This window comes from Phyllobates terribilis, unplaced genomic scaffold, assembly GCF_046119375.1.
Source record: "Phyllobates terribilis strain yellow unplaced genomic scaffold, ASM4611937v1 Scaffold_2__4_contigs__length_985480577, whole genome shotgun sequence".
NCBI classification, from domain to species: Eukaryota; Metazoa; Chordata; class Amphibia; order Anura; family Dendrobatidae; genus Phyllobates; species Phyllobates terribilis.
This window is the reverse complement of record NW_027362762.1, coordinates 948,790,850-948,818,462: the sequence shown is the minus strand read 5'-3', so window position 1 is coordinate 948,818,462 and position 27,613 is coordinate 948,790,850. Positions and strand designations below refer to the sequence as shown.

The 27,613-nt window shown below is 50.9% G+C and overlaps 1 protein-coding gene and 1 pseudogene across 1 annotated transcript; both read left to right on the top strand.

Moving 5' to 3' along the window:
- Positions 1 to 184, top strand: part of LOC141248354 (cell surface glycoprotein CD200 receptor 1-B-like) — a 42,778-nt pseudogene extending 42,594 nt beyond the window's left edge.
- On the top strand, positions 184 to 27,208 carry LOC141248337 (cell surface glycoprotein CD200 receptor 1-B-like). The gene is made up of 6 exons (XM_073669346.1): positions 184 to 391; positions 5,092 to 5,354; positions 13,186 to 13,222; positions 25,947 to 26,201; positions 26,964 to 27,064; positions 27,155 to 27,208. The coding sequence occupies exons 1-6, from the start codon at positions 184 to 186 to the stop codon at positions 27,206 to 27,208; spliced, it is 918 nt and encodes a 305-aa protein (XP_073525447.1).
- Positions 27,209 to 27,613: the final 405 nt, after the last annotated feature.

Genomic DNA, 27,613 nt, shown 5'->3' with positions numbered 1-27,613 from the left:
AGACGATACTGCAAACGAAGCCAAGTCTAACTCTTCATATGATATTCTAAATATCACTAAGAATTTCTGAAGATTGTCCACCACTTAATCACTCTGTTACTAGAGTGGGGTGACCAAGACCAATGCTTTTTCGGACAACAGAGACACAATGAAATCAACTTTAGCTCTTTCTGACATCGACTGATGCATCACAACTTCAAACTGGATCATACATTGATTCAGAAACCCTCTGCAGGATTTAAGGTCAACATTATCTTCAACAAGAGACTGGTTATGGTGCAGATACAAGTTGAGGCAGTGGAGCTGGAGCAGAAGGGGCTGCTAGTGAATGAGATGAAATGGTTTGTAGAATTGGGAACAATTGATCTTGGGGGCTATACTGGAAACAAATGTCTTGAGCCCAGTCATGAATGAACTTCAGGAAGGGTTTATGTCAACAGAATCCTTGGCTGTGCAAACTGCTGATTGGAGAAGTTTGCTGTGGTCAAACAATAGAAAGAGCAAAATAAAAACATAGCAAAGACAAAGTGTACATATAACAGCCAAGATAAATTTGTAGAGTAATCCTGAGTAAAAATCTTGGAAGACACAGCTTCCTGTCAGGGGTGGGCACACATGCAAGATGGTCATCATGGAAGTACTCCATCCGCGGCAGACATATCATAAATGGTTTATCAAGTGACATGAAGGACACATGATTTTTAAACTATTTTGTCAAGGAGCTTCAAAATGTGATGAAGGAACTGAGAGCCGGAAAACCATACCATGTAGTAAAGCCATAAAGAGTGTATGACAGATGGAAAGTTTGCTGGACAGGAAGTTCAACTCTAAAAATATCTATCTCTATACTGTATATGACGCGCCCCTGGGCCTGCTGTGTCGCGCAGCGTCTCGCGCACGGGGGCTTACCCGGAACCGGATCAGATGAGGGTTGTAGTCTCCGAGTGGCGGGGACCCGGTCCGTGCCCAGGGAGTCAAACTCAGTGTGTGGCAGTCTTGATAGATGTTATTTGAGTGTCGACTACGCCACCCGTTGATTTGCAGCTATGGAGCTGCCGCTGCAGGGCAGACCGCTGAGGCCGGTGTAGAATTGTGCAGCGTGATAGTATAACCCCCAACGGGAGGGGTATGGCCTCAGGGCAGCCGACGTGGAAGATGAGGGTAGCAGGAACCACTCAGAGATGGTGCGGTGTAATTCAGGGTCTTTACTGGTAACAACGATAGACCCTCCCGGAGTACTTGCTAGCGAACGGGGCCTGGTCAGTCCTTGAGCAGATGGGATCTCCCCTGGCCAGGCGGAGTTGTAGGCCTCCCAAACTGACTGTACTCTTCTGGCTACCTTGCTAGAAGCGGATATAAGTAGCCCACGTCCCTGAGTGTACCGTGTGGTGCTCACCCGTATGGCCGGTGACTCGGGGCCTTCTATTGGCTTCCGCTCCATGATGGCGGTGCTGGTCCCACACGTGTGACCGTGCCTTCAGGTTTCTGGGCCTGAGGACCTGAAATCCCCTGCCGGTCGGCTTCTGCTGCTGGGTAAGAGTTAGTCCCCACAGCCTCGGACGCCGGGTCCGGTAAGAAAGCTTCTCAGTCAGGGCGAGCTCTGCAGCTGCCAGCCCCTGACTTGTAGTAGTATTGCTCCCACTGAGCTTCTGCTGTTTCTTCCTGTGACTGTTTCTTGTCTCTACTCTCCTTGACTGACTAACCCTGCTTCAGCCCCGGGTTTATATAGGGGAAGGTCTTCCCCTCCCAAGACTGGGCAGGAGGTGTGGCATGCACAGGATCCCTGGCCAAGAGACCTCCCACCTGCTCTCAGACATAACATTGCTTGTTACTGTGGAAACCAGACCCCTGGGGTGCCACATTCCCCCTAGTGAAATTTAGTACTCCGGGACTAAACATATTTTAGAAAAACATAACAAGATATAACAATAACAATACAATAAAGAAACACATAAAGGTGGTCACGGCATGTCCGTAACCGGGTGCAGTCTTTGAAGAAACAAAGGTGTCCATTTCACCAAAACAGGGAGACGTAACCAGGTAGGGGTCTGTCCTACCCCGAGTCCTTAACAGTCTCTAGTCCATTCTGGGTTACGCTCCAACTAATTGTACAAGGATTCCCGGTAGATCCACCAAGGATTCCGCCGGAGAGTTCCACCTGTTGCCGTCGCATCAGTGCCCGGATCTCTTTCTGGAGCACCCGCTGCTCGCCGGAGCTGGCGTTCTTGGCAACCTGCTTGCCATATGTCCGGGTTGATTGCAGCGGCGGCAGATGGGTCGTCCGTCTTCGCTGTATCGGTCACTGGGTCTTCCTCTGGCCGGTGGGGTCCTCCTTGGTCGACGCCACGGGATGTCCTCCGGTCCGGATGCCAGCTGGATCTTCCCTGGGGTGGAAACCTGTAAAGACTGCACAGTTCGGGTTAGCGCAGCAACGCTCTTAGCTAGCTCTTGGACCTGATGGTGCAGGTCTGGAGCCGAGTCATTGTTCAAAGCCTGCGCATCAGCTCCCACAGGCCCTGCCGACAAGGGCGCCGCCTCCTGGTGGTAAACGGTAGTAGGGCGCCTGTGGGTCACAACGCCACCCGGTGCCGGTTCTCGGAGCACCCGGATGGCTCTGTCCTTGAACTGTGCAAAGCCCAGATGGGGATCCTGTAAGGCCATTGCCCGCAACTGGGTTCGGTGGGCATTACAATATAGTCCCTCTATAAATTGTTCGGTCAACAGCCTGTCCTCGTTTCCCACTCCATCAGGGTCGGTCTGCTTAATGGCCCTCAGGGCCTCTTGTAGGTTTAGTGCATAGTCCCTTATACTCTCATGCGCTCGCTGCTTGCACCCGTAGAATCTAAGCTTAATCTCGGCTGAGGTGCAGGTATCAAAGGTATCCTTCAGCCGGGTTAGTATCCCTGCGACAGTCTTCCTCCCAGGTGGCCAGGATTTTACTTCCCTTTTGGCTGCCCCGGTTAGTTGGGCCACCAGGATGCTCACTTTTTGCTCTTCTGTGAGGGGGTACACCTGGAAGAGGCTATCCAGCTTTTCTCTAAAGTCATGCAGGGTATGTGACTCCCCTGAGTACTGGGGTAGCCAAGCTGCTCCCGGGATATAGGGCATGGTGAAGGGCATAACTGCAGCAGCGGTGGCGCTGGCGGGGTTTGAGGCAATGAAGCTCTCCTCCGCATCCGACATCTTCCTCCCCCCTAGTGGACCGTGGCCTACCTTGCGATGATCCTGTTCCGTAGGCCGCGGCTCCGCAGTAGATCGTCAGGGTTGAGGACCTTTCGTCGCGCTCCGGTGACGTCGGCGTCTGCTGGGCTCCTTCCAGGACCTTACGCAACGTCCGGACGTGAGGCGGGGCTTCAGTTCTCGCGCGCTTTCGGAGTCCACGCCCCTCTTCTTCCCGCGCGGCGTCCTCAAGATGGCGTCCAACGGCGGGAAAACTCCACGGATGGCGGGAAGAAGGCTGAAGATGGCACCGGATGGCGGGAAAACTTCGCGGATGGCGGGAAGAAGACAGAAGATGGCGCCGGATGGCGGGAATCTTCACCGATGGCGGGAAAACTTCACGGATGGTAAGTTTTAAAAGTCTCTTTTTCAGGCACGCAGTACCCGGTGGTTGCGGGCACGAAATCCTGCCGACTACACCAAAGTTGACGCGCCCCTGGGCCTGCTGTGTCGCGCAGCGTCTCGCGCACGGGGGCTTACCCGGAACCGGATCAGATGAGGGTTGTAGTCTCCGAGTGGCGGGGACCCGGTCCGTGCCCAGGGAGTCAAACTCAGTGTGTGGCAGTCTTGATAGATGTTATTTGAGTGTCGACTACGCCACCCGTTGATTTGCAGCTATGGAGCTGCCGCTGCAGGGCAGACCGCTGAGGCCGGTGTAGAATTGTGCAGCGTGATAGTATAACCCCCAACGGGAGGGGTATGGCCTCAGGGCAGCCGACGTGGAAGATGGGGGTAGCAGGAACCACTCAGAGACGGTGCGGTGTAATTCAGGGTCTTTACTGGTAACAACGATAGACCCTCCCGGAGTACTTGCTAGCGAACGGGGCCTGGTCAGTCCTTGAGCAGATGGGATCTCCCCTGGCCAGGCGGAGTTGTAGGCCTCCCAAACTGACTGTACTCTTCTGGCTACCTTGCTAGAAGCGGATATAAGTAGCCCACGTCCCTGAGTGTACCGTGTGGTGCTCACCCGTATGGCCGGTGACTCGGGGCCTTCTATTGGCTTCCGCTCCACGATGGCGGTGCTGGTCCCACACGTGTGACCGTGCCTTCGGGTTTCTGGGCCTGAGGACCTGAAATCCCCTGCCGGTCGGCTTCTGCTGCTGGGTAAGAGTTAGTCCCCACAGCCTCGGACGCCGGGTCCGGTAAGAAAGCTTCTCAGTCAGGGCGAGCTCTGCAGCTGCCAGCCCCTGACTTGTAGTAGTATTGCTCCCACTGAGCTTCTGCTGTTTCTTCCTGTGACTGTTTCTTGTCTCTACTCTCCTTGACTGACTAACCCTGCTTCAGCCCCGGGTTTATATAGGGGAAGGTCTTCCCCTCCCAAGACTGGGCAGGAGGTGTGGCATGCACAGGATCCCTGGCCAAGAGACCTCCCACCTGCTCTCAGACATAACATTGCTTGTTACTGTGGAAACCAGACCCCTGGAGTGCCACATATATTTCGTCAATGTATTTTTCTCTACAGTAGAATTATGAAATGAGCCATCAGTAAGTTTTCTGGTTCTCTTGTACTCGACACATGTATCCTCTGGTAAGTTTTCTCTATCATTGCAGATAAAAATACTGGAAAGTGAAGAGAGACGGGAAATAGGGTATCCATTGTGATTCATTGTCTTAAAAAGTTGACAGATCTCATGCTAGTGTGAATATTTAACCTTATTATGATTTTCAATGTTGTAGAAATTTCATATAATTTTGATTTCTTCTCACTCTACACAGGATTTAAAGTTTGGACAATGTTCCTTCAAAATAAACCTTACAAAGATTCATTAATTTTTATATTGTGTGGATCTAAAGTTGGTGGTAGTAAATAATCAGATCTGGAGAAGGACTGACCATATTCTTCACTCTCCAATGTAATTTTCTCACTTCCAGGCATGGTGAAGGTGAGAAGAGGTGATCCTGCTGTTCTGCAGTGTAAGGTTGATCCTGGAGACACATTACTGTCAGTTACATGGAAGGTTCGTCTATATAATTCATCCTGTGTAATATCATATAAAATAGAGGAGGATAATACAAAGACGTCATACAGCTCCTGCAGCACAAGAATGAGAAGTGACCATTTATCACTGACGATCAATAACACTGAGATATCTGATGAAGGGACGTACACTTGTGAAGTTATGAATGATAAGGATGTGGCACCCCAGGGGTCTGGTTTCCACAGTAATGTAATGTTATGTCTGAGAGCAGGTGGGAGGTCCTTTGGTCAGGGATCCTGTGCATGCCACACCTCCTGCCCAGTCTTGGGAGGGGAAGAACTTCCCCTATATAAACCCGGGGCTGAAGCAGGGTTAGTCAGTCAAGGAGAGTAGAGACAGAGAAGCAGCATAGGAAGAAACAGCAGAAGCTCAGTGGGAGCAATATTACTACGAGTCAGGGGCTGGCAGCTGCAGAGCTCGCCCTGACTGAGAAGATTTCTTACCGGACCCGGAGTCCGAGGCTGTGGGGACTAACTCCTACCCAGCAGCAGAATCCGTCAGGCAGGGGATTTCAGGTCCTCTGGCCAAGAAGCCCGAAGGCACGGTCACACGCGTGGGACCAGCACCGCCATCGTGGAGCGGAAGCCATTAGAAGGCCCCGAGTCACCGGCCATACGGGTGAGCACCACACGGTACACTCAGGGACGTGGGCTACTTATACCCGCTTCTAGCAAGGTAGCCAGAAGAGTACAGTCAGTTTGGGAGGCCTACAACTCCGCCTGGCCAGGGGAGATCCCATCTGCTCAAGGACTGACCAGGCCCCAATCACTAGCCAGTACTCCGGGAGGGTCTATCGTTGTCACCAGTAAAGACCCTGAACTACACCGTACCGTCTCCGAGTGGTTCCTGCTACCCCCATCATCCACATCTGCTGCCCTGAGGCCATACCCCTCCCGTTGGGGGTTATACCATCTACGCTGCACCATCCATCCACCGGCCTCAGCGGACTGTCCTGCAGCGGCAGCTCCATAGCTGCATTCAACGGGTGGCGTAGTCGTACAACATCTACCGCTGATACATCGCCGCTCAGTTTGACTCCCTGGGCACGGACCGGGTCACCGCCACGAGACTACAACCCTCAAGAGATCCGGCTCCGGGTAAGCTCCCGCGTGCGCAACGCAGCGCGACACAGGCCCAGGGGCGCGTCAACTTTGGCGTAGTCGGCAGGATTTCGTGCCCGCAACCACCGGGTACTGCGTGCCTGAAAAAGAGACTTTTCAAACTTACCTGTGGTGAAGATTCCCGCCATCCGGCGCCATCTTCAGCCTTCTTCCCGCCATCGGTGAAGTTTCCCGCCATCCGGCGCCATCTTCTGCCTTCTTCCCGCCATCCGTGGAGTTTTCCCGCCATTGGACGCCATCTTGAGGACACCGCGTGGGAAGAAGAGGGGCGTGGACTCCGATAGCGCCCGAGAACTGAAGCCCCGCCTCACGTCCGGACGTTGCGTAAGGTCCTGGAAGGAGCCCAGCAGACGCCGACGTCACAGGAGCGCGACGGAAGGTCCTCAACCCTGACGATCCACTGCGGAGCCGCGGCCTACGGAAGAGGATCATCGCAAGGTAGGCCACGGTCCACTAGGGGGGAGGAAGATGTCGGATACGGAGGAGAGCTTCACTGCCTCAACCCCCGCCAGCGATACCGCTGCTGCAGTTATGCCCTTCACCATGCCCTATATCCCGGGAGCAGGTTGGCTACCCCAGTACTCAGGGGAGTCACATACCCTGCATGACTTTAGAGAAAAGCTGGATAGCCTCTTCCAGGTGTACCCCCTCACAGAAGAGCAAAAAGTGAGCATCCTGGTGGCCCAACTAACCGGGGCAGCCAAAAGGGAAGTAAAATCCTGGCCACCTGGGAGGAAGACTGTCGCAGGGATACTAACCCGGCTGAAGGACACCTTTGATACCCGCACCTCAGCCGAGATTAAGCTTAGATTCTACGGGTGCAAGCAGCGAGCGCATGAGAGTATAAGGGACTATGCACTAAAACTACAAGAGGCCCTGAGGGCCATTAAGCAGACCGACCCTGATGGAGTGGGAAACGAGGACAGGCTGTTGACCGAACAGTTTATAGAGGGACTGTATTGTAATACCCACCGAACCCAGTTGCGGGCAATGGCCTTACAGGATCCCCATCTGGGCTTTGCACAGTTCAAGGACAGAGCCATCCGGGTGCTCCAAGAACCGGCACCGGGTGGCGTTGTGACCCACAGGCGCCCTGCTATCACTTACCACCAGGAGGCGGCGCCCTTGTCGGCAGGGCCTGTGGGAGCTGATGCGCAGGCTTTGGACAATGACCCGGCTCCAGACCTACACCATCAGGTCCAAGAGCTAGCTAAGAGCGTTGCTGCGTTAACCCGAACTGTGCAGTCTTTACAGGCTTCCATCCCAGGGAAGATCCAGCTGGCATCCGGACCGGAGGACATCCCGTGGCGTCGACCAAGGAGGACCCCACCGGCAAGAGGAAGACCCAGTGACCGATACAGCGAGGACGGACGACGCATCTGCCGCCGCTGCAATCAACCCGGACATTTGGCAAGGTACTGTTCTTTAAACGGGCACAACCTGGGGTAGAGGGCCAACCCCCAGGAAAAAGATCACCAGGCCCATCGAACTGGCGCGACAGATATGTGGGAGGACGTCCAGTCTTGCCTGTGGTACTGGATGGCATTCCCATGAGTGCTCTACTGGACACCGGGTCACAGGTCACCACCATCCCGTACGTGCTCTTTAAGCAGTACTGGAATGACTCGGATATTACCCGCTACCCTGACGACGACTTGAGTATCATCGCCAGCAATGGCCAGCCCGTGCCACAGATCGGATTTAAAGAGGTGACCATCAAAATCGGTAGAGTCGAACTGGCAGCCCAGGGACTGATCATTGTAGATATTGACAAACATGAGAGTCACCCAAAAATAACTCTAGGAACTAATGTAATTGAAAATTGTCTTGCAGAGGTGATTTTCCTTCTACAGCAGGTTGCCAAGAACGCCAGCTCCGGCGAGCAGCGGGTGCTCCAGAAAGAGATCCGGGCACTGATGCGACGGCAACAGGTGGAACTCTCCGGCGGTGAGATTGGTAGCGTAAGAATGTGTGACCCTTTCCCTATTGCCATGCCCCCAAAAAGTGAAATGATGATTTGGTGCCGGGCAGCTATTGGTCCGAGAGGTAGAGATTACCAGGCAATGGTAGAACCAGTTTACTCAGACAGTAGGCCCACCATTTTGACAGCACGGGGGGTGGTCAATGTACGCCATGGGAGGGTGCCCGTTCGCATAATCAATATCGGGGAGAGGGAAGTGTACCTGCCCCGGTATGCCACGCTAGCCAAATTATATACCATCAACCAAAACTCTATACAGTCTGTGGAACCCTTGCCTCCATCTCACCCGGAGGAAGGTAACGGCTCTAAGAAAGTAATGGAGGATTGGTGTCAGCAACTACACTTGGGAACTGACTCCACTCCCTCCCACCAGAAACCGGGAGTCTACCGGGTGGTTCAAGAGTATGAGAGAGTGTTTAGTAAACACCCGTTAGACTTCGGGCGAGTCAAGGGGGTAGAACACCGCATCCCCACGGGAGATCATCCTCCCATAAAAGAGAGGTATCGACCCGTACCCCCTGCACATTACCAACACGCCAAGGGGATGCTTAGAGACATGAAGGAGGCTGGGGTAATCCGAGATAGCTGTAGCCCCTGGGCAGCCCCACTAGTTTTAGTCAAAAAGAAAGACAACACTATGAGGATGTGTGTAGATTACCGGAAAATCAACCGTATCACACACAAGGATGCGTACCCTTTACCAAGGATAGAGGAGTCTTTGGCTGCTTTAAGATCTGCTAACTTCTTCTCCACCTTGGATCTCACTAGCGGGTACTGGCAGGTTCCTGTAGCAGAGGCGGACCGGGAGAAGACCGCATTCACCACCCCGATGGGACTTAGTGAGTTTACCTGCATGCCGTTTGGACTTTGTAACGCACCAGGAACCTTCCAACGATTAATGGAGTGCTGTCTGGGACACAAAAACTTCGAGACGGTCCTGTTGTACCTGGACGATGTCATCGTATATTCCAAGACTTATGAGGACCACCCGAAAAATCTGGCGGAAGTGTTCGAAGCCCTGGCAAGTTACGGCCTGAAGGTGAAGCCCTCGAAGTGTCACCTCCTGAAGCCAAAGGTGCAGTACCTGGGACACGTGGTGAGCGCTGACGGAGTGGCTCCCGACCCTGATAAGATCACCGCAATTAAGGAATGGCCAAGTCCCTCCAGTGTAAAGGAAGTGCGGCAGTTCCTCGGGTTGGTAGGCTATTACCGCAGATTCATCCCCGGTTTCACCAAAAAGGCAGCACCTATGCAGGACCTCCTGATAGGCCAGTCCCGGAAGGCCAAGAACCAGAAGCCGCCCTTCAAATGGGAGGAGCTGGAAGAAGAGTCCTTCCGCCAGCTGAAGATGGCCCTCACGGGGGATGAAATCCTGGCGTACCCGGATTATAGCCAGCCCTTTATCCTCTACACCGACGCCAGTAACATCGGGCTAGGAGTCGTACTGTCCCAGATTCAGCAAGGGAAAGAACGAGTAATCGCCTACGCCAGCCGAAAACTGCGACCCACCGAAAGGAACCCCGAGAATTACAGCTCATTTAAGCTAGAGTTCCTGGCCGTGGTATGGGCAGTCACCGAGCGCTTTAAGCATTACCTCGCTTCTTCGCGGTTCACCGTGTACACGGATAACAACCCGCTGACACACCTGGACACGGCAAGACTCGGTGCCCTGGAGCAGAGGTGGATGGCCCGTCTGTCCAACTACGAGTTCACAATCAAATACCGGGCAGGACGCTCCAATACCAACGCGGACGCCCTGTCCAGGATACCCAACCTGCCGGACGGAGGAGAAGATCCGGAGGGACTGGAAGAAGTTGAACTCCCTGCGGTCCACCGTCATGGGACTATTCAGTATTCCCACCAGGTAAGGAGTAAGCAGACTGCTACGTTGAACCCCTTACCCCACTACAACTGGGCGGAAACGCAAGACAGCGACCCTGCCGTCCGACTGGTGAAGGAGATGCTGACTCGGCCGGAGGCTCGCCTTGAACCAGACGCTCCGGAGGAAGCCAAACAACTATGGGCAGAGAAGAGTCGACTGTTCCTTTACAAAGGGAAGTTGTGCCGCAGAATGGTTAACTCCCGGACGCATGAATTACTCTGGCAAGTAGTGGTGCCACGAAGGGACGCAGCCATGGTGATGGAGGCATACCACGACGGAGCTGGGCACTTCGGGTGGAAGAAGCTGGAGTTCCTGCTGCGCGAGCGGTTCCACTGGGTAGGCATGAGGGGAACCATTGAGAAGTGGTGCAGAGACTGTGGCCCGTGCAACCTGAGAAGGAAGGACCGTGCCAGCGAGAAGACTCCCCTGCAGTCCATCGTCACCCGGCAACCGTTGGAACTGGTAGCCTTGGATCATGTAAAACTGACCCCAAGCAGAAGTGGCTACGTCTACGCGTTAACCATCGTGGATCATTACTCCCGGTTTCTGGTTGTCGTCCCCGTCAAGGACTTAACGGCTCAAACAGCAGCTAGAGCCTTCCAGCAGCACTTTTGCCGTCCACACGGGTACCCGGACCAAGTGCTGACGGACCAGGGACCTGCCTTTGAAGCGGAGGTCTTCCAGGAATTCTGCAATCTGTATGGCTGCCGGAAGATAAGGACGACACCCTACCATCCGCAAACTAATGGACTTTGTGAGAAAATGAACCAGGTGGTAATGGATCTTCTAAAAACGTTGCCCCTGGAAGAACGCAGTCTGTGGCCTGAGAAGTTGCCCGATCTGGTGGACCTATACAACCACATCCCGGTAGGTTCCACCAACTGTACCCCGGCTTACCTAATGAGGGCAAGACCTGGTAAGTTACCTGTTGACCTGGAAATGGGAGTCCTGACACCTGAGGACACTTCACCAGAAGCAGACTGGGACACAGAGAGGCAGCAGCAGTACCGGAGAGTACAGGAGAGCGTGGAGCGAAGTCTCTGTCAGGCTAGGGAAAGACAAGAGAAAACTTACAACCAGTATGCTCCTGCTGTTCCCCTGGCACCCGGAGAGCAGGTCTTGAAGAGGAAGAGACGGCTCCACAAGTTGGACGACCAGTGGGAGAAGGACCCGTACACCGTACTGCCCTCAAGCCACGAGAACCCGAAGGTTTGTACCATCAGTAAAGACGGAGGGGAAACCACAGCCATCGTATCCCGGGACCACCTGAAGAAGTGTCCCGAACAACTGAGGAACCCTGAAGAGGAACAAGAAGACCATCGACCCGTAGAGGAAAGGGAAGACATGGTTAATACTGTGCTCGGAGACTTCCCTCGGTCTTGGACTCAAGTCAATGGTGCAGTTGTGGTACCCGTACTCACCTTCCTCCAACCAGCATCCCAAGCACCTACGGAGCAACAGGTAGAGCTGGAAGAACAGCCGGTCCAGGAGGCAGTGAGCCTGCCATATCCCTAGTGAGCCAAAGAGCCGGTAGACAGCTGCCCAGTTTACCCTTGACAGCTCCTACACCCTGTAGTTCAGGGCTAGACAGTCAGCTCCGTAGGTCCACTAGGGCCACTAGAGGCCAGTTACCCGCACGTTGGAGGATTTGAAGTGTATAAATTGTTTTATTTATGTTTACCTGTGTATTGTTGCTTGTGTATAATTTTGTGTTTCCAGTTATTTTTAGGAATCCTTGGTGGATTTACCGGGAATCCTTGTACATAGTTGGAGCGTAACACAGGATGGACTAGAGACTGTTAAGGACTCGGGGTAGGACAGACCCCTACCTGGTTACGTCTCCCTGTTTTGGTGAAATGGACACCTTGCTTCCCCTCAAAGACTGCACCCGGTTGCGGACACGCCGTGACCATTGTTATGTGTCTCTTTATTATAATGTTTGGTTGTACTCTGTTATGTTTATAAAAATGTGTTTAGTCCCGGAGTACTAAATTTTACTAGGGGGGAATGTGGCACCCCAGGGGTCTGGTTTCCACAGTAATATAATGTTATGTCTGAGAGCAGGTGGGAGGTCCTTTGGTCAGGGATCCTGTGCATGCCACACCTCCTGCCCAGTCTTGGGAGGGGAAGAACTTCCCCTATATAAACCCGGGGCTGAAGCAGGGTTAGTCAGTCAAGGAGAGTAGAGACAGAGAAGCAGCATAGGAAGAAACAGCAGAAGCTCAGTGGGAGCAATATTACTACGAGTCAGGGGCTGGCAGCTGCAGAGCTCGCCCTGACTGAGAAGATTTCTTACCGGACCCGGAGTCCGAGGCTGTGGGGACTAACTCCTACCCAGCAGCAGAATCCGTCAGGCAGGGGATTTCAGGTCCTCTGGCCAAGAAGCCCGAAGGCACGGTCACACGCGTGGGACCAGCACCGCCATCGTGGAGCGGAAGCCATTAGAAGGCCCCGAGTCACCGGCCATACGGGTGAGCACCACACGGTACACTCAGGGACGTGGGCTACTTATACCCGCTTCTAGCAAGGTAGCCAGAAGAGTACAGTCAGTTTGGGAGGCCTACAACTCCGCCTGGCCAGGGGAGATCCCATCTGCTCAAGGACTGACCAGGCCCCAATCACTAGCCAGTACTCCGGGAGGGTCTATCGTTGTCACCAGTAAAGACCCTGAACTACACCGTACCGTCTCCGAGTGGTTCCTGCTACCCCCATCATCCACATCTGCTGCCCTGAGGCCATACCCCTCCCGTTGGGGGTTATACCCTCTACGCTGCACCATCCATCCACCGGCCTCAGCGGACTGTCCTGCAGCGGCAGCTCCATAGCTGCATTCAACGGGTGGCGTAGTCGTACAACATCTACCGCTGATACATCGCCGTTCAGTTTGACTCCCTGGGCACGGACCGGGTCACCGCCACGAGACTACAACCCTCAAGAGATCCGGCTCCGGGTAAGCTCCCGCGTGCGCAACGCAGCGCGACACAGGCCCAGGGGCGCGTCAAGGACACGTTCTTCAGAGACTTTTCTCTACAAGTATTAGGTGAGAACTAATGTTATAGTTTTTTCCTAGAAAGCTGCTAAGTATGTGTAGGATCATTTTTGAAAATATCTGAGTAACACAGTACATCCAATACTTGCTGTATATACATTATCATAATCGACATCCATAATATTTCCCATTTTCTTATCTGAATTTTCTTTTGCTTTTAAGTTCTGTTTTTCATTCTAATTCTATTTTTTTATTTTTATGAAATTTAAGGGGCATTTAAAAAAAATACATAATAAAGGGTCTCCTGCAATTTTATGCCTCCTACACTCGTTTTATTTATTTTTCCATTAAACGGGTATTGCAGCAAATCAGCAAATCTACAAGATCAGTGAAAACTACTAAATCAGTCCAACCGCTGATTCAACATATATCGCCGGAATGGGATAATTCTGTCCAGGATCCACTGATTGGATGGAGCTTATGTACGGTCATTTCTTTATTTTCTATGGAACTACTAGAAAAATCCAATTGCGATCCTCTACTACTAGATGTGGCCCCAGTGAAAACCAGATCCCAAATAACTTTGCACCGAAGACCTGAATATTTAGTTATTAACTTACCTTTTATGCAGTGCTTTACACTACTGGCCACCAACATAACTCGCCGTAGTTAAAGTAAAGAAGATTTTAGGAGTGAACAGAGGTAAATTACTAATCAGAAGTTGAAGAACTGGGCAGTCATGCTGCTTATTGTCTGGTTTTAAAGTAAAAACTTTCTGAACAGCCTTTTAGTATTGGTCAGATAAAGTCAAGCCAATAGGAATCAAACTCTCATGTTTGGGTTACCAAAGGATTCATCCATATCCATATTTCTAATAAAGAGGAATGTATGGAGGATTTGATCCAGAATCAAAAGTATATTACAGGGCTTGTCAGCTGAAGGCATGGCACTTCAAAGCAGCATTCAGGCAGAGAGAAGAGTGAAGTGTGATCTGAGCATGTTTGTCCCATTCCGGTGGAATCAAACTCTCAGGTGTGGGTTACCAAAGGATTCATCCATATCCATATTTCTAATAAAGAGGAATGTATGGAGGATTGGATCCAGAATCAAAAGTATATCACAGAGCTTGTCAGCTGAAGGCACGGCACTTCAAAGCAGCATTCAGGCAGAGGAGAGTGAAGCCAGATGTGACCTTGGTCGTCCCATTCCAGTCCCCCGATCAGAAGTAGCAGAGCCGGAATCAAAACAGAAGGATATATGACCGACCGATGAGCTTACAGGAGCAGGGCAGGCAATAAAAGTGTATTAGAAAAGTGTCAGGAAAAGTTAATACAGATTAAAGGGGATTAAATTAGTAGTGTAAAATCTCTTTAAGGAGTTACATTTGTAAGATAAAGTAAAAGGAAAATCATTTTCAGATTTGAGGATGAGAAAAACTTGGTGTGAATGCTGTCAGTAAGAATGACAACAGGTTAGAGATAAAGTAATCAATTTTATCCATAGTGAATCCAGACAGAATTTAAAGAAAAAAAATCCAATTCATTTTTTCAATTTTTTGGTGGCTAGCTAGGTACCATTTTGCTGGATCCTACGTGCTGGGAAAGTGTTAAAGAATATTACACTTATCTCTCCTCCAATTCCACCTACTTGTCCAACCATGAGGGCCGGTTTTAGACAAAGTGGGGCCCTGGGCAAAAGTTTAAAGTGAGGCCCTAAATCCAAACATATTGTACCATCACACAGAATCATTTACACCTATAAACTCTGGTCTGCGCTGCCGAGACTTATAAAGGAGGATGCTACATACACAATATGTGACACATACATTGCATGTTACACACATGTAAATACATATACCACATACACATGTATACAAAGAGCACATACACACAAATATATGTATACACAGAGGAGATGCAGACAGATATATGCATACATGGAGCACATACAGACAAATGCATACACACAGATACATATATACAGACACATGCATGCACATACAAACATACAGAAACATGCAGGCAAAGGCACATACATACAGAAACATGCATACGTATACAGTACAGACCAAAAGTTTGGACACACCTTCTCATTTAAAGATTTTTCTGTTTTTTCATGACTATGAAAATTGTACATTCACACCGAAGGCATCAAAACTATGAATTAACACATGTGGAATTATATACTTAACAAAAAAGTGTGAAACAACTGAAAATATGTCTTATATTCTAGGTTCTTCAAAGTAGCCACCTTTTGCTTTGATGACTGCTTTGCACACTCTGGGCATTCTCTTGATGAGCTTCAAGAGGTAGTCACCGGAAATGGTCTTCACTTCACAGGTGTGCCCTGTCAGGTTTAAAAAGTGGGATTTCTTGCCTTATAAATGGGGTTGGGACCATCAGTTGTGTTGTGCAGAAGTCTGGTGGATACACAGCTGATAGTCCTACTGAATAGACTGTTAGAATTTGTATGATGGCAAGAAAAAAGCAGCTAAGTAAAGAAAAATGAGTGGCCATCATTACTTTAAGAAATGAAGTTCAGTTAGTCTGAAAAATTGGGCAAACTTTGAAAGTGTCCCCAAGTGCAGTTGCAAAACCCATCAAGCGCTACAAAGAAACTGACTTACATGAGGACCGCCCCAGGAAAGGAAGACCAAGAGTCACTTCTGCTTCTGAGGATAAGTTTATCCGAGTCACCAGCCTCAGAAATTGCAGGTTAACAGCAGCTCAGATTAGAGACCAGGTCAATGCCACACAGAGTTCTAGCAGCAGACACATCTCTAGAACAACTGTTAAGAGGAGACTTTGTGCCGCAGGCCTTCATGGTAAAATAGCTGCTAGGAAACCACTGCTAAGGACAGGCAACAAGCAGAAGAGACTTGTTTGGGCTATAAAACACAAGGAATGGACATTAGACCAGTGGAAATCTGTTCTTTGGCCTGATGAGTCCAAAATTGAGATCTTTGGTTCCAACCACCATGTCTTTGTGCGACGCAGAAAAGGTGAATGGATGGACTCTACATGCCTGGTTACCACCGTGAAGCATGGAGGAGGAGGTGTGATGGTGTGGGGGTGCTTTGCTGGTGACACTGTTGGGGATTTATTCAAAATTGAAGGCATACTGAACTTGCATGGCTACCACAGCATCTTGCAGCGGCATGCTATTCCATCCGGTTTGCGTTTAGTTGGACTATCATTTATTTTTCAACAGGAAAATGACACCAAACACACCTCCAGGCTGTGTAAGGGCTATTTGACCCAGAAGGAGAGTGATGGGGTGCTACGCCAGATGACCTGGCCTCCACAGTCACCAGACCTGAACCCAATCGAGATGGTTTGGGGTGAGCTGGACTGCAGAGTGAAGGCAAAAGGGCCAACAAGTGCTAAGCATCTCTGGGAACTCCTTCAAGATTGTTGGAAGACCATTTCTGGTGACTACCTCTTGAAGCTCATCAAGAGAATGCCAAGAGTGTGCAAAGCAGTCATCAAAGCAAAAGGTGGCTGCTTTGAAGAACCTAGAATATAAGACATATTTTCAGTTGTTTCACACTTTTTTGTTAAGTATATAATTCCACATGTGTTAATTCATAGTTTTGATGCCTTCAGTGTGAATGTACAATTTTCATAGTCATGAAAATACAGAAACAGCTTTACATGAGAAGGTGTGTCCAAACAGGCACATACATACAAAGACATGCATGCACTGGGACATACATACAGATACGTGCATGCAAATACATACAAAGACATGCATGCACAGGCACATACATGCATATATAGCACTTACATATAGATTCATGCATGCTCATGTGGCACCCCAGGGGTCTGGTTTTCCACAGTAATGTAATGTTATGTCTGAGAGCAGGTGGGAGGTCCTTTGGTCAGGGATCCTGTGCATGCCACACCTCCTGCCCAGTCTTGGGAGGGGAAGAACTTCCCCTGTATAAACCCGGGGCTGAGGCAGGGAGAGTCAGACAAGTGGAGTAGAGACAAGAAGCAGCATAGGAAACAGCAGAGTTACAAGGAGTCAGGGGCTGGCAGCCGCAGAGCTCGCCCTGACTAAGAAGACTTCTTTCCGGACCCGGAGTCCGAGGCTGTGGGGACTAACTCCTACCCAGCAGCAGAATCCGTCAGGCAGGGGATTTCAGGTCCTCTGGCCCAGAAGCCCGAAGGCACGGTCACACGCGTGGGACCAGCACCGCCATCGTGGAGCGGAAGCCATTAGAAGGCCCCGAGTCACCGGCCATACGGGTGAGCACCACACGGTACACTCAGGGACGTGGGCTACTTACATCAGCTTCTAGCAAGGTAGCCAGAAGAGTACAGTCAGTTTGGGAGGCCTACAACTACGCCTGGCCAGGGGAGATCCCATCTGCTCAAGGACTGACCAGGCCCCGTTCGCTAGCAAGTACTCCGGGAGGGTCTATCATTGTCACCAGTAAAGACCCTGAACTACACCGTACCGTCTCTGAGTGGTTCCTGCTACCCCCATCATCCACGTCGGCTGCCCTGAGACCATACCCCTCCCGTTTGGGGTTATACTATCACGCTGCATAATCCTACCATCGGCCTCAGCGGTCTGCCCCGCAGCAGCAGCTCCCTGGCTGCACTCAACGGGTGGCGTAGTCATCAACTATTTACTACTAGTAGACTGCCGTCCAGTTTGACTCCCTGGGCACGGACCGGGTCACCGCCACGAGACTACAACCCTCCACGGATCCGGCTCCGGGTAAGCTCCCGCGTGCGCACCGCAGCGCGACACAGGCCCAGGGGCGCGTCAACCTTGGCGTAGTCGGCAGGATTTCGTGCCCGCAACCACCGGGTACTGCGTGCCTGAAAAGCAAAGACTGTTCAAACTTACCAGTGGTGAAGATTCCCGCTATCCGTGGAGGTTTCCCGCCATCCGGCGCCATCTTCTACCTTCTTCCCGCCATCCGCGAAGTTTTCCCGCCATCCGGCGCCATCTTCGACCTTCTTCCCGCCATCCGTGGAGTTTTCCCGCCATTGGACGCCATCTTGAGGACGCCGCGCGGGAAGAAGAGGGGCGTGGACTCCGAAAGCGCGCGAGAACTGAAGCCCCGCCTCACGTCCGGACGTTGCGTAAGGTCCTGGAAGGAGCCCAGCAGACGCCGACGTCACAGGAGCGCGACGGAAGGTCCTCAACCCTGACGATCCACTGCGGAGCCGCGGCCTACGGAAGAGGATCATCGCAAGGTAGGCCACGGTCCACTAGGGGGGAGGAAGATGTCGGATACGGAGGAGAGCTTCACTGCCTCAACCCCCGCCAGCGCTACCGCTGCTGCAGTTATGCCCTTCACCATGCCCTATATCCCGGGAGCAGCTTGGCTACCCCAGTACTCAGGGGAGTCACATACCCTGCATGACTTTAGAGAAAAGCTGGATAGCCTCTTCCAGGTGTACCCCCTCACAGAAGAGCAAAAAGTGAGCATCCTGGTGGCCCATCTAACAGGGGCAGCCAAAAGGGAAGTAAAATCCTGGCCACCTGGGAGGAAGACTGTCGCAGGGATACTAACCCGGCTGAAGGACACCTTTGATACCCGCACCTCAGCCGAGATTAAGCTTAGATTCTACGGGTGCAAGCAGCGAGCGCATGAGAGTATAAGGGACTATGCACTAAACCTACAAGAGGCCCTGAGGGCCATAAAGCAGACCGACCCTGATGGGGTGGGAAACGAGGACAGGCTGTTGACTGAACAATTTATAGAGGGTTTATATTGCAATGCCCACCGAACCCAGTTGCGGGCAATGGCCTTACAGGATCCCCATCTGGACTTTGCACAGTTCAAGGACAGAGCCATCCGGGTGCTCCGAGAACCGGCACCAGGTGGCGTTGTGACCCACAGACGCCCCACTACCACTTACTACCAGGAGGCGGCGCCCTTGTCAGCAGGGCCTGTGGGAGCTGATGCGCAGGCTTTGGACAATGACCCGGCTCCAGACCTACACCATCAGGTCCAAGAGCTAGCTAAGAGCGTTGCTGCGCTAACCCGAACTGTGCAGTCTTTACAGGTTTCCACCCCAGGGAAGATCCAGCTGGCATCCGGACCGGAGGACATCCCGTGGCGTCGACCAAGGAGGACCCCACCGGCCAGAGGAAGACCCAGTGACCGATACAGTGAGGACGGACGACCCATCTGCCGCCGCTGCAATCAACCCGGACATATGGCAAGGTACTGTTCTTTAAACGGGCACAACCTGGGGTAGAGGGCCAACCCCCAGGAAAAAGATCACCAGGCCCATCGAACTGGCGAGACAGATATGTGGGAGGACGTCCAGTCTTGCCTGTGGTACTGGATGGCATTCCCATGAGTGCCCTACTGGACACCGGGTCACAGGTCACCACCATCCCGTACGTGCTCTTCAAGCAGTACTGGAATGACTCGGATATTACCCGCTACCCCGACGACGACTTGAGTATCATCGCCAGCAATGGTCAGCCCGTGCCACAGATCGGATTTAAAGAGGTGACCATCAAAATTGGTAGAGTCGAACTGGCCGCACAGGGACTGATCATTGTAGATATTGATAAACATGAGAGTCACCCAAAAATAACTCTAGGAACTAATGTAATTGAAAATTGTCTTGCAGAGGTGATTTTCCTTTTACAGCAGGTTGCCAAGAATGCCAGCTCCGGCGAGCAGCGGGTGCTCCAGAAAGAGATCCGGGCACTGATGCAACGGCAACAAGTGGAACTCTCCGGCGGTGAGATTGGTAGCGTAAGAATGTGTGACCCTTTTCCTATTGCCATGCCCCCAAAAAGTGAAATGATGATTTGGTGCCGGGCAGCTATTGGTCTGAGAGGTAGAGATTACCAGGCAATGGTAGAACCAGTTTACTCAGACAGTAGGCCCACCATTTTGACAGCACGGGGGGTCGTCAATGTACGCCATGGGAGGGTGCCCGTTCGCATAATAAATATCGGGGAGAGGGAAGTGTACCTGCCCCGGTATGCCACGCTAGCCAAATTATATATCACTAATCAAAATTCTATACAATCTGTGGAACCCTTGCCTCCATCTCACCCGGAGGAAGGTAACGGCTCTAAGAAAGACATGGAGGACTGGTGTCAGCAACTACATCTGGGTACTGACTCCACTCCCTCACATCAGAAACAAGGAGTCTATCGGGTGGTTCAAGAGTATGAGAGAGTGTTTAGTAAACACCCGTTAGACTTCGGGCGAGTCAAGGGGGTAGAACATCGCATCCCCACGGGAGATCATCCTCCCATAAAAGAGAGGTATCGACCCGTACCCCCTGCACATTACCAACACGCCAAGGGGATGCTTAGAGACATGAAGGAGGCTGGGGTAATCCGGGATAGTTGTAGCCCCTGGGCAGCCCCATTAGTTTTAGTCAAAAAGAAAGACAACACCATGAGGATGTGTGTAGATTACCGGAAAATCAACCGTATCACACACAAGGATGCGTACCCCTTACCAAGGATAGAGGAGTCATTGGCTGCTTTAAGATCTGCTAACTTCTTCTCTACCTTGGATCTCACTAGCGGGTACTGGCAGGTTCCTGTAGCAGAGGCGGACCGGGAGAAGACCGCATTCACCACCCCGATGGGACTTAGCGAGTTTACCTGCATGCCGTTCGGACTCTGCAACGCACCAGGAACCTTCCAACGCCTAATGGAGTGTTGTCTGGGCCACAGAAACTTCGAGACGGTCCTGTTGTACCTGGACGATGTCATCGTATATTCCAAGACGTATGAGGACCACCTGAAACACCTGGCGGAAGTGTTCGAGGCTCTGGCGAGTTACGGCCTAAAGGTGAAACCCTCCAAGTGTCACCTCCTGAAACCAAAGGTGCAGTACCTGGGACACGTAGTGAGCGCTGACGGAGTGGCTCCCGACCCTGATAAAATCACCGCAATTAAGGAATGGCCAAGCCCCTCCAGCGTAAAAGAAGTGCGGCAGTTCCTCGGGTTGGTAGGCTACTACTGAAGGTTTATTCCCGGTTTCACCAAAAAGGCAGCACCTATGCAGGACCTCCTGATAGGCCAGTCCCGGAAGGCCAAGAACCAGAAGCCGCCCTTCAAATGGGAAGAGCTGGAAGAAGAGTCCTTCCGCCAGCTGAAGATGGCCCTCACGGGGGACGAAATCCTGGCGTACCCGGATTATAGCCAGCCCTTTATCCTCTACACCGACGCCAGTAACATCGGGCTAGGAGCCGTACTGTCCCAGATCCAGCAGGGGAAGGAACGAGTAATCGCCTACGCCAGCCGAAAACTGCGACCCACCGAAAGGAACCCCGAGAATTACAGCTCATTTAAGTTAGAGTTCCTGGCCGTAGTATGGGCAATCACTGAGCGCTTTAAGCATTACCTCGCTTCTTCCCGGTTCACCGTGTACACGGATAACAACCCGCTGACACACCTGGACACGGCAAGACTCGGTGCCCTGGAGCAGAGGTGGATGGCCCGTCTGTCCAACTACGAGTTCACAATTAAATACCGGGCAGGACGCTCCAATACCAACGCGGACGCCCTGTCCAGGATGCCCAACCTGCCGGATGGAGGAGAAGATCCGGAGGGACTGGAAGAAGTTGAACTCCCTGCGTTCCACCGTCATGGGACTATTCAGTATTCCCACCGGGTAAGGAGTAAGCAGGCTGCTACGTTGAACCCCTTACCCCACTACAACTGGGCGGAAACGCAAGACAGCGACCCTGCCGTCCGACTGGTGAAGGAGATGCTGACTCGGCCGGAGGCTCGCCTTGAACCAGACGCTCCGGAGGAAGCCAAACAACTATGGGCAGAGAAGAGTCGACTGTTCCTTTACAAAGGGAAGTTGTGCCGCAGAATGGTTAACTCCCGGACGCATGAATTACTCTGGCAAGTAGTGGTGCCACGAAGAGACGCAGCCATGGTGATGGAGGCATACCACGACGGAGCTGGACACTTTGGGTGGAAAAAGCTGGAGTTCCTGCTGCGCGAGCGGTTCCACTGGGTAGGCATGAGGGGAACCATCGAGAAGTGGTGCAGAGATTGTGGCCCGTGCAACCTGAGAAGGAAGGACCGAGCCAGCCAGAAGACTCCCCTGCAGTCCATCGTCACCCGGCAACCGTTGGAACTGGTAGCCTTGGATCATGTAAAACTGACCCCAAGCAGAAGTGGCTACGTCTACGCGTTAACCATCGGGGATCATTACTCCTGGTTCTTGGTTGTCGTCCCCGTCAAGGACTTAACGGCTCAAACAGCAGCTAGAGCCTTCCAGCAGCACTTCTGCCGTCCACACGGGTACCCGGACCAAGTGCTGACGGACCAGGGACCTGCCTTTGAAGCGGAGGTCTTTCAGGAATTCTGCAATCTGTATGGCTGCCGGAAGATAAGGACGACACCCTACCATCCGCAGACTAATGGACTTTGTGAAAAAATGAACCAGGTGGTAATGGATCTTCTACAAACGTTGCCCCTGGAAGAACGCAGTCTGTGGCCTGAAAAGTTGCCCGATCTGGTGGACCTATACAACCACATCCCGGTAGGTTCCACCAACTGTACCCCGGCTTACCTAATGAGGGCAAGACCTGGTAAGTTACCTGTTGACCTGGAAATGGGAGTCCTGACCCCCGAGGACACTTCACCAGAAACAGACTGGGACACAGAGAGGCAGCAGCAGTACCGGAGAGTACAGGAGAGCGTGGAGCGAAGTCTCTGTCAGGCTAGGGAAAGACAAGAGAAAACTTACAACCAGTATGCTCCCGCTGTTCCCCTGGTACCCGGAGAGCAGGTCTTGAAGAGGAAGAGACGGCTCCACAAGTTGGACGACCAGTGGGAGAAGGACCCGTACACCGTACTGCCCTCAAGCCACGAGAACCCGAAGGTCTGTACCATCAGTAAAGACGGAGGGGAAACCACAGCCATTGTATCCCGGGACCACCTGAAGAAGTGTCCCGAACAACTGAGGAACCCTGAAGAGGAACAAGAAGACCATCGACCCGTGGAAGAAAGGGAAGATATGGTTAGTACCGTGCTCGGGGACTTCCCTCAGTCTTGGACTCAAGTCAATGGTGCAGTTGTGGTACCCGTACTCACCTTCCTCCAACCATCATCCCAAGAACCTACGGAGCAACGGGTAGAGCTGGAAGAACAGCCGGTCCAGGAGGCAGAAGACTCCACCCAAGCAGAACAGGAGAATCAACCCTCTGCTTATAGTGAGCCTGCCGTACCCCTAGTGAGACAAAGAGCCGGTAGACAGCTGCCCAGTTTACCCTTGACAGCTCCTACACCCTGTAGTTCAGGGCCAGACAGTCAGCTCCGTAGGTCCACTCGGGCCACTAGAGGCCAGTTACCCGCACGCTGGAGAATTTAAAGTGTATAAATTGTTTTATTTATGTTTTTCTGTGTCTTGTTGCTTGTGTATAATGTTGTGTTTCTAGTTATTTTTAGGAATCCTTGGTGGATTTACCGGGAATCCTTGTACATAGTTGGAGCGTAACCCAGGATGGACTAGAGACTGTTAAGGACTCGGGGTAGGACAGACCCCTACCTGGTTACGTCTCCCTGTGTTGGTGAAATGGACACCTTGCTCTCTTCAGAGACTGCACCCGGTTGCGGACACGCCGTAACCATCTTTATATGTTTTCTTATTGTATTATTAATGTTTTTGCCTTGTTATGTTTTTCTAAATGTGTTTAGTCCCGGAGTACTAAATTTCACTAGGGTGGAATGTGGCACCCCAGGGGTCTGGTTTTCCACAGTAATGTAATGTTATGTCTGAGAGCAGGTGGGAGGTCCTTTGGTCAGGGATCCTGTGCATGCCACACCTCCTGCCCAGTCTTGGGAGGGGAAGAACTTCCCCTGTATAAACCCGGGGCTGAGGCAGAGAGAGTCAGACAAGTGGAGTAGAGACAAGAAGCAGCATAGGAAACAGCAGAGTTACAAGGAGTCAGGGGCTGGCAGCCGCAGAGCTCGCCCTGACTAAGAAGACTTCTTTCCGGACCCGGAGTCCGAGGCTGTGGGGACTAACTCCTACCCAGCAGCAGAATCCGTCAGGCAGGGGATTTCAGGTCCTCTGGCCCAGAAGCCCGAAGGCACGGTCACACGCGTGGGACCAGCACCGCCATCGTGGAGCGGAAGCCATTAGAAGGCCCCGAGTCACCGGCCATACGGGTGAGCACCACACGGTACACTCAGGGACGTGGGCTACTTACATCAGCTTCTAGCAAGGTAGCCAGAAGAGTACAGTCAGTTTGGGAGGCCTACAACTACGCCTGGCCAGGGGAGATCCCATCTGCTCAAGGACTGACCAGGCCCCGTTCGCTAGCAAGTACTCCGGGAGGGTCTATCATTGTCACCAGTAAAGACCCTGAACTACACCGTACCGTCTCTGAGTGGTTCCTGCTACCCCCATCATCCACGTCGGCTGCCCTGAGACCATACCCCTCCCGTTGGGGGTTATACTATCACGCTGCATAATCCTACCATCGGCCTCAGCGGTCTGCCCCGCAGCAGCAGCTCCCTGGCTGCACTCAACGGGTGGCGTAGTCATCAACTATTTACTACTAGTAGACTGCCGTCCAGTTTGACTCCCTGGGCACGGACCGGGTCACCGCCACGAGACTACAACCCTCCACGGATCCGGCTCCGGGTAAGCTCCCGCGTGCGCACCGCAGCGCGACACAGGCCCAGGGGCGCGTCACTCATACATACAGATCCGAGCATGCACATAATGTACATACAAAGACATGCATGCGCAAGCACATACATGCAAGCATGGCACATACATACAAATGCATGCATGTGCATACAAACAGGGACATGCATATACCTACATACAGAAACATGCATGCACATACATGCATGCACAGGCACATACAAACATACATCCACAGAGACATGCATGCACAAGCTCATACAGAGGCATGAATGCACATATATACAGAGGCATGCATGCACATACTGTACATAGAGACATGCATGCACATGTACACAGAGGCATGCATGCACATACATACATACATACAGATGCATGAATGCACATACATAGAGACATGCATGCACATATATACAGAGACATGCATGCACATACACATATGCAGGCATGCATGCACATGCAGAGACATGCAAACACACAATTTAGAATATAGAATACTTACCAGTCTCCCCTTCTTTAATTCTTCTATGGCCCCTCACAGTACAGGGCCTGTGGTGACATCCTTGTCACATGACCAGTCACATGATTGTGATATCACCAAAGGTTCTTAAAGCGAACCTGTCATCAGAAATAATGCTATTAACCTGTGATATGCGGTTAATCTGCAGGTTATAGCGCTATAAAGCTGCCATGCACCTGCAAACTGCCAAATGCAGCAGGGAGAAAATTAACTTTATTATCCCCGTCAGAATTCAGTATCAGTCATGGGGGCGGCGCTGGTTCAGTCACTGCTCAGTATACAGAGCGGCGGTTGTAACCGCACCCCCGGCCCTGATTGACACTGGCTCTACATTGCATCCCTCGTGACGGTTTGGGGGTTTAGTGACTGCAAGATCCGTCTGAAAGAAATGCAGAAGTCAGGATAAAATCCAATCGGTGGCATCAAGACAGAAATGTGGAGGGCACAGGAGGGGTGAAGATAAGGTTTTTCAACCCTTTCCTTGCCAATTCTACTTACATAGAATTTATCTTTCCCGTCAATTCAGTTGCAAACTACCGTGTAATGGATTTCCACAACTGACAGATGCTTATTTATACAATGCTTATCATAAAATGATAGATAACGTAATAAATGAATAATTGTTTCATTTTCAGTCCAGCCAACTACTTACCTAAAACTAAACAGTGACGGATCTCCAGAGTGTGGCGCCATCGGTGGGAATCCACCTGCAGAAATCTCCTGGATCCCACATTCAGATGATAAAAACACTACAAAACTGGAAGATCCGGACGGGACGTGGTCAGTGATCAGCACAATCAGAAGAAGTGGAATTAATGGGACGTCGGTGACTTGTGTCGTGTCTCATCCAATGTTTGTAAATCCATGGAAGGCAGACATTATCCTCAATAGTAAGGATATGTGTGTATGGATTATAATGAACCTCCACTTTATAATATTTACATTATCAATCTATAAAACAATAAGCCCCTTTTCCCTTATTTTTCCTTGTTTGCCCATATTTTTCCTTTTCTTTTCCTTCCTGTTGTATAATAATTTTTTGAATACAAACAATTTGAACAAAGGAGGGAAAATAAGTTGCTTCTTTGGGATTTTGTGGATAATGTGAATCAAGCTGATTTAATCAAGAAAACGCATAGATTTTAAGCACCTCAAAATCCTCCATGTGCACATCACCTTACTGAACTTGTGTTCCTGCTGGTTTTTGTAGGTACAACTTAACAATTGAGACCATTTAAGGTCCATTTCTAGTGATTGGTAATATAGAGGATATGGTTTCTATTCCTGGTGGACAATTGCTTCTTTATTGTCCATATCTTCGTAGCTGGTGATGTGTTGGTCACCAGCGATATATCCAAGGTCAGTACCTGCTAGGTATTTACCATAGTTGGCTTCTTATTCCTTTTCCTGACATGACTATGAGCCATCCAATAATCCCGAGAACTGTTATGTCTGCTCACAATTCAACCAGAGAATTGATGGACATTTAAGTTTGCTCCTGTGTTTGCAGGTTATGTTTGTGTGGTTTATAATTTAGCTCCTCACCATTGCCACCGAGAAAAATTGGCAAAAACTGTTTATTTCAGATTCCCGTCACCTGTTGAAACTCAGCGGATGTTCAGAAGATGTAACTTTTTATGTTTTATTTCTAGACTATATATTTAGAGTTTCTAACAATTGGAGAATAATCATCACAGTGATGTTCATCGTACTGATGGGAGGACTTCTTCTGTGTGTAAAGATCAGGTGCCAGGTACCTATTAGACTTTGTATTCATATAATAATATCCTATAGCTTTTTACTTGCATAACCTTAATCTAGCTATGCACATATGATTGGCCAGATTGAGTCCATCAGATCGTTCGTACAAAGGATCCACCGGCACATCAGAGTGTAGAGTAGATTTGCTCAAAGTGTCCAACGATCAGTCGGATTTGACCAGTCCTGCCATACTCTTGTTTCCTCAGCCAAAAAACGACTGAGAAAATGAAATCTGACTTAGATAAGCGAATCAATTCAGAGAATCGAATTCACTTTGAATTTTACAAATTCGGATTCACTAATCATTAACATTGAGTTTCAATTTGCTCAAATACAGCAAAATTGTATTCCCTTTGTCCTGGCCCTCACCAACGAGATAGATCTCATATATTATTTCCCAAAGATTTTACAGGACCTGAAAAATAAGACTTGTCTAATACTGCACTTTGTGAATGATATTTTTCATTTCTTTTTAAGGGACAAAATATTCCAGAAGCAAATTAATGAAGACCGATGAAAAGGAATATGGAATTACGTGGTA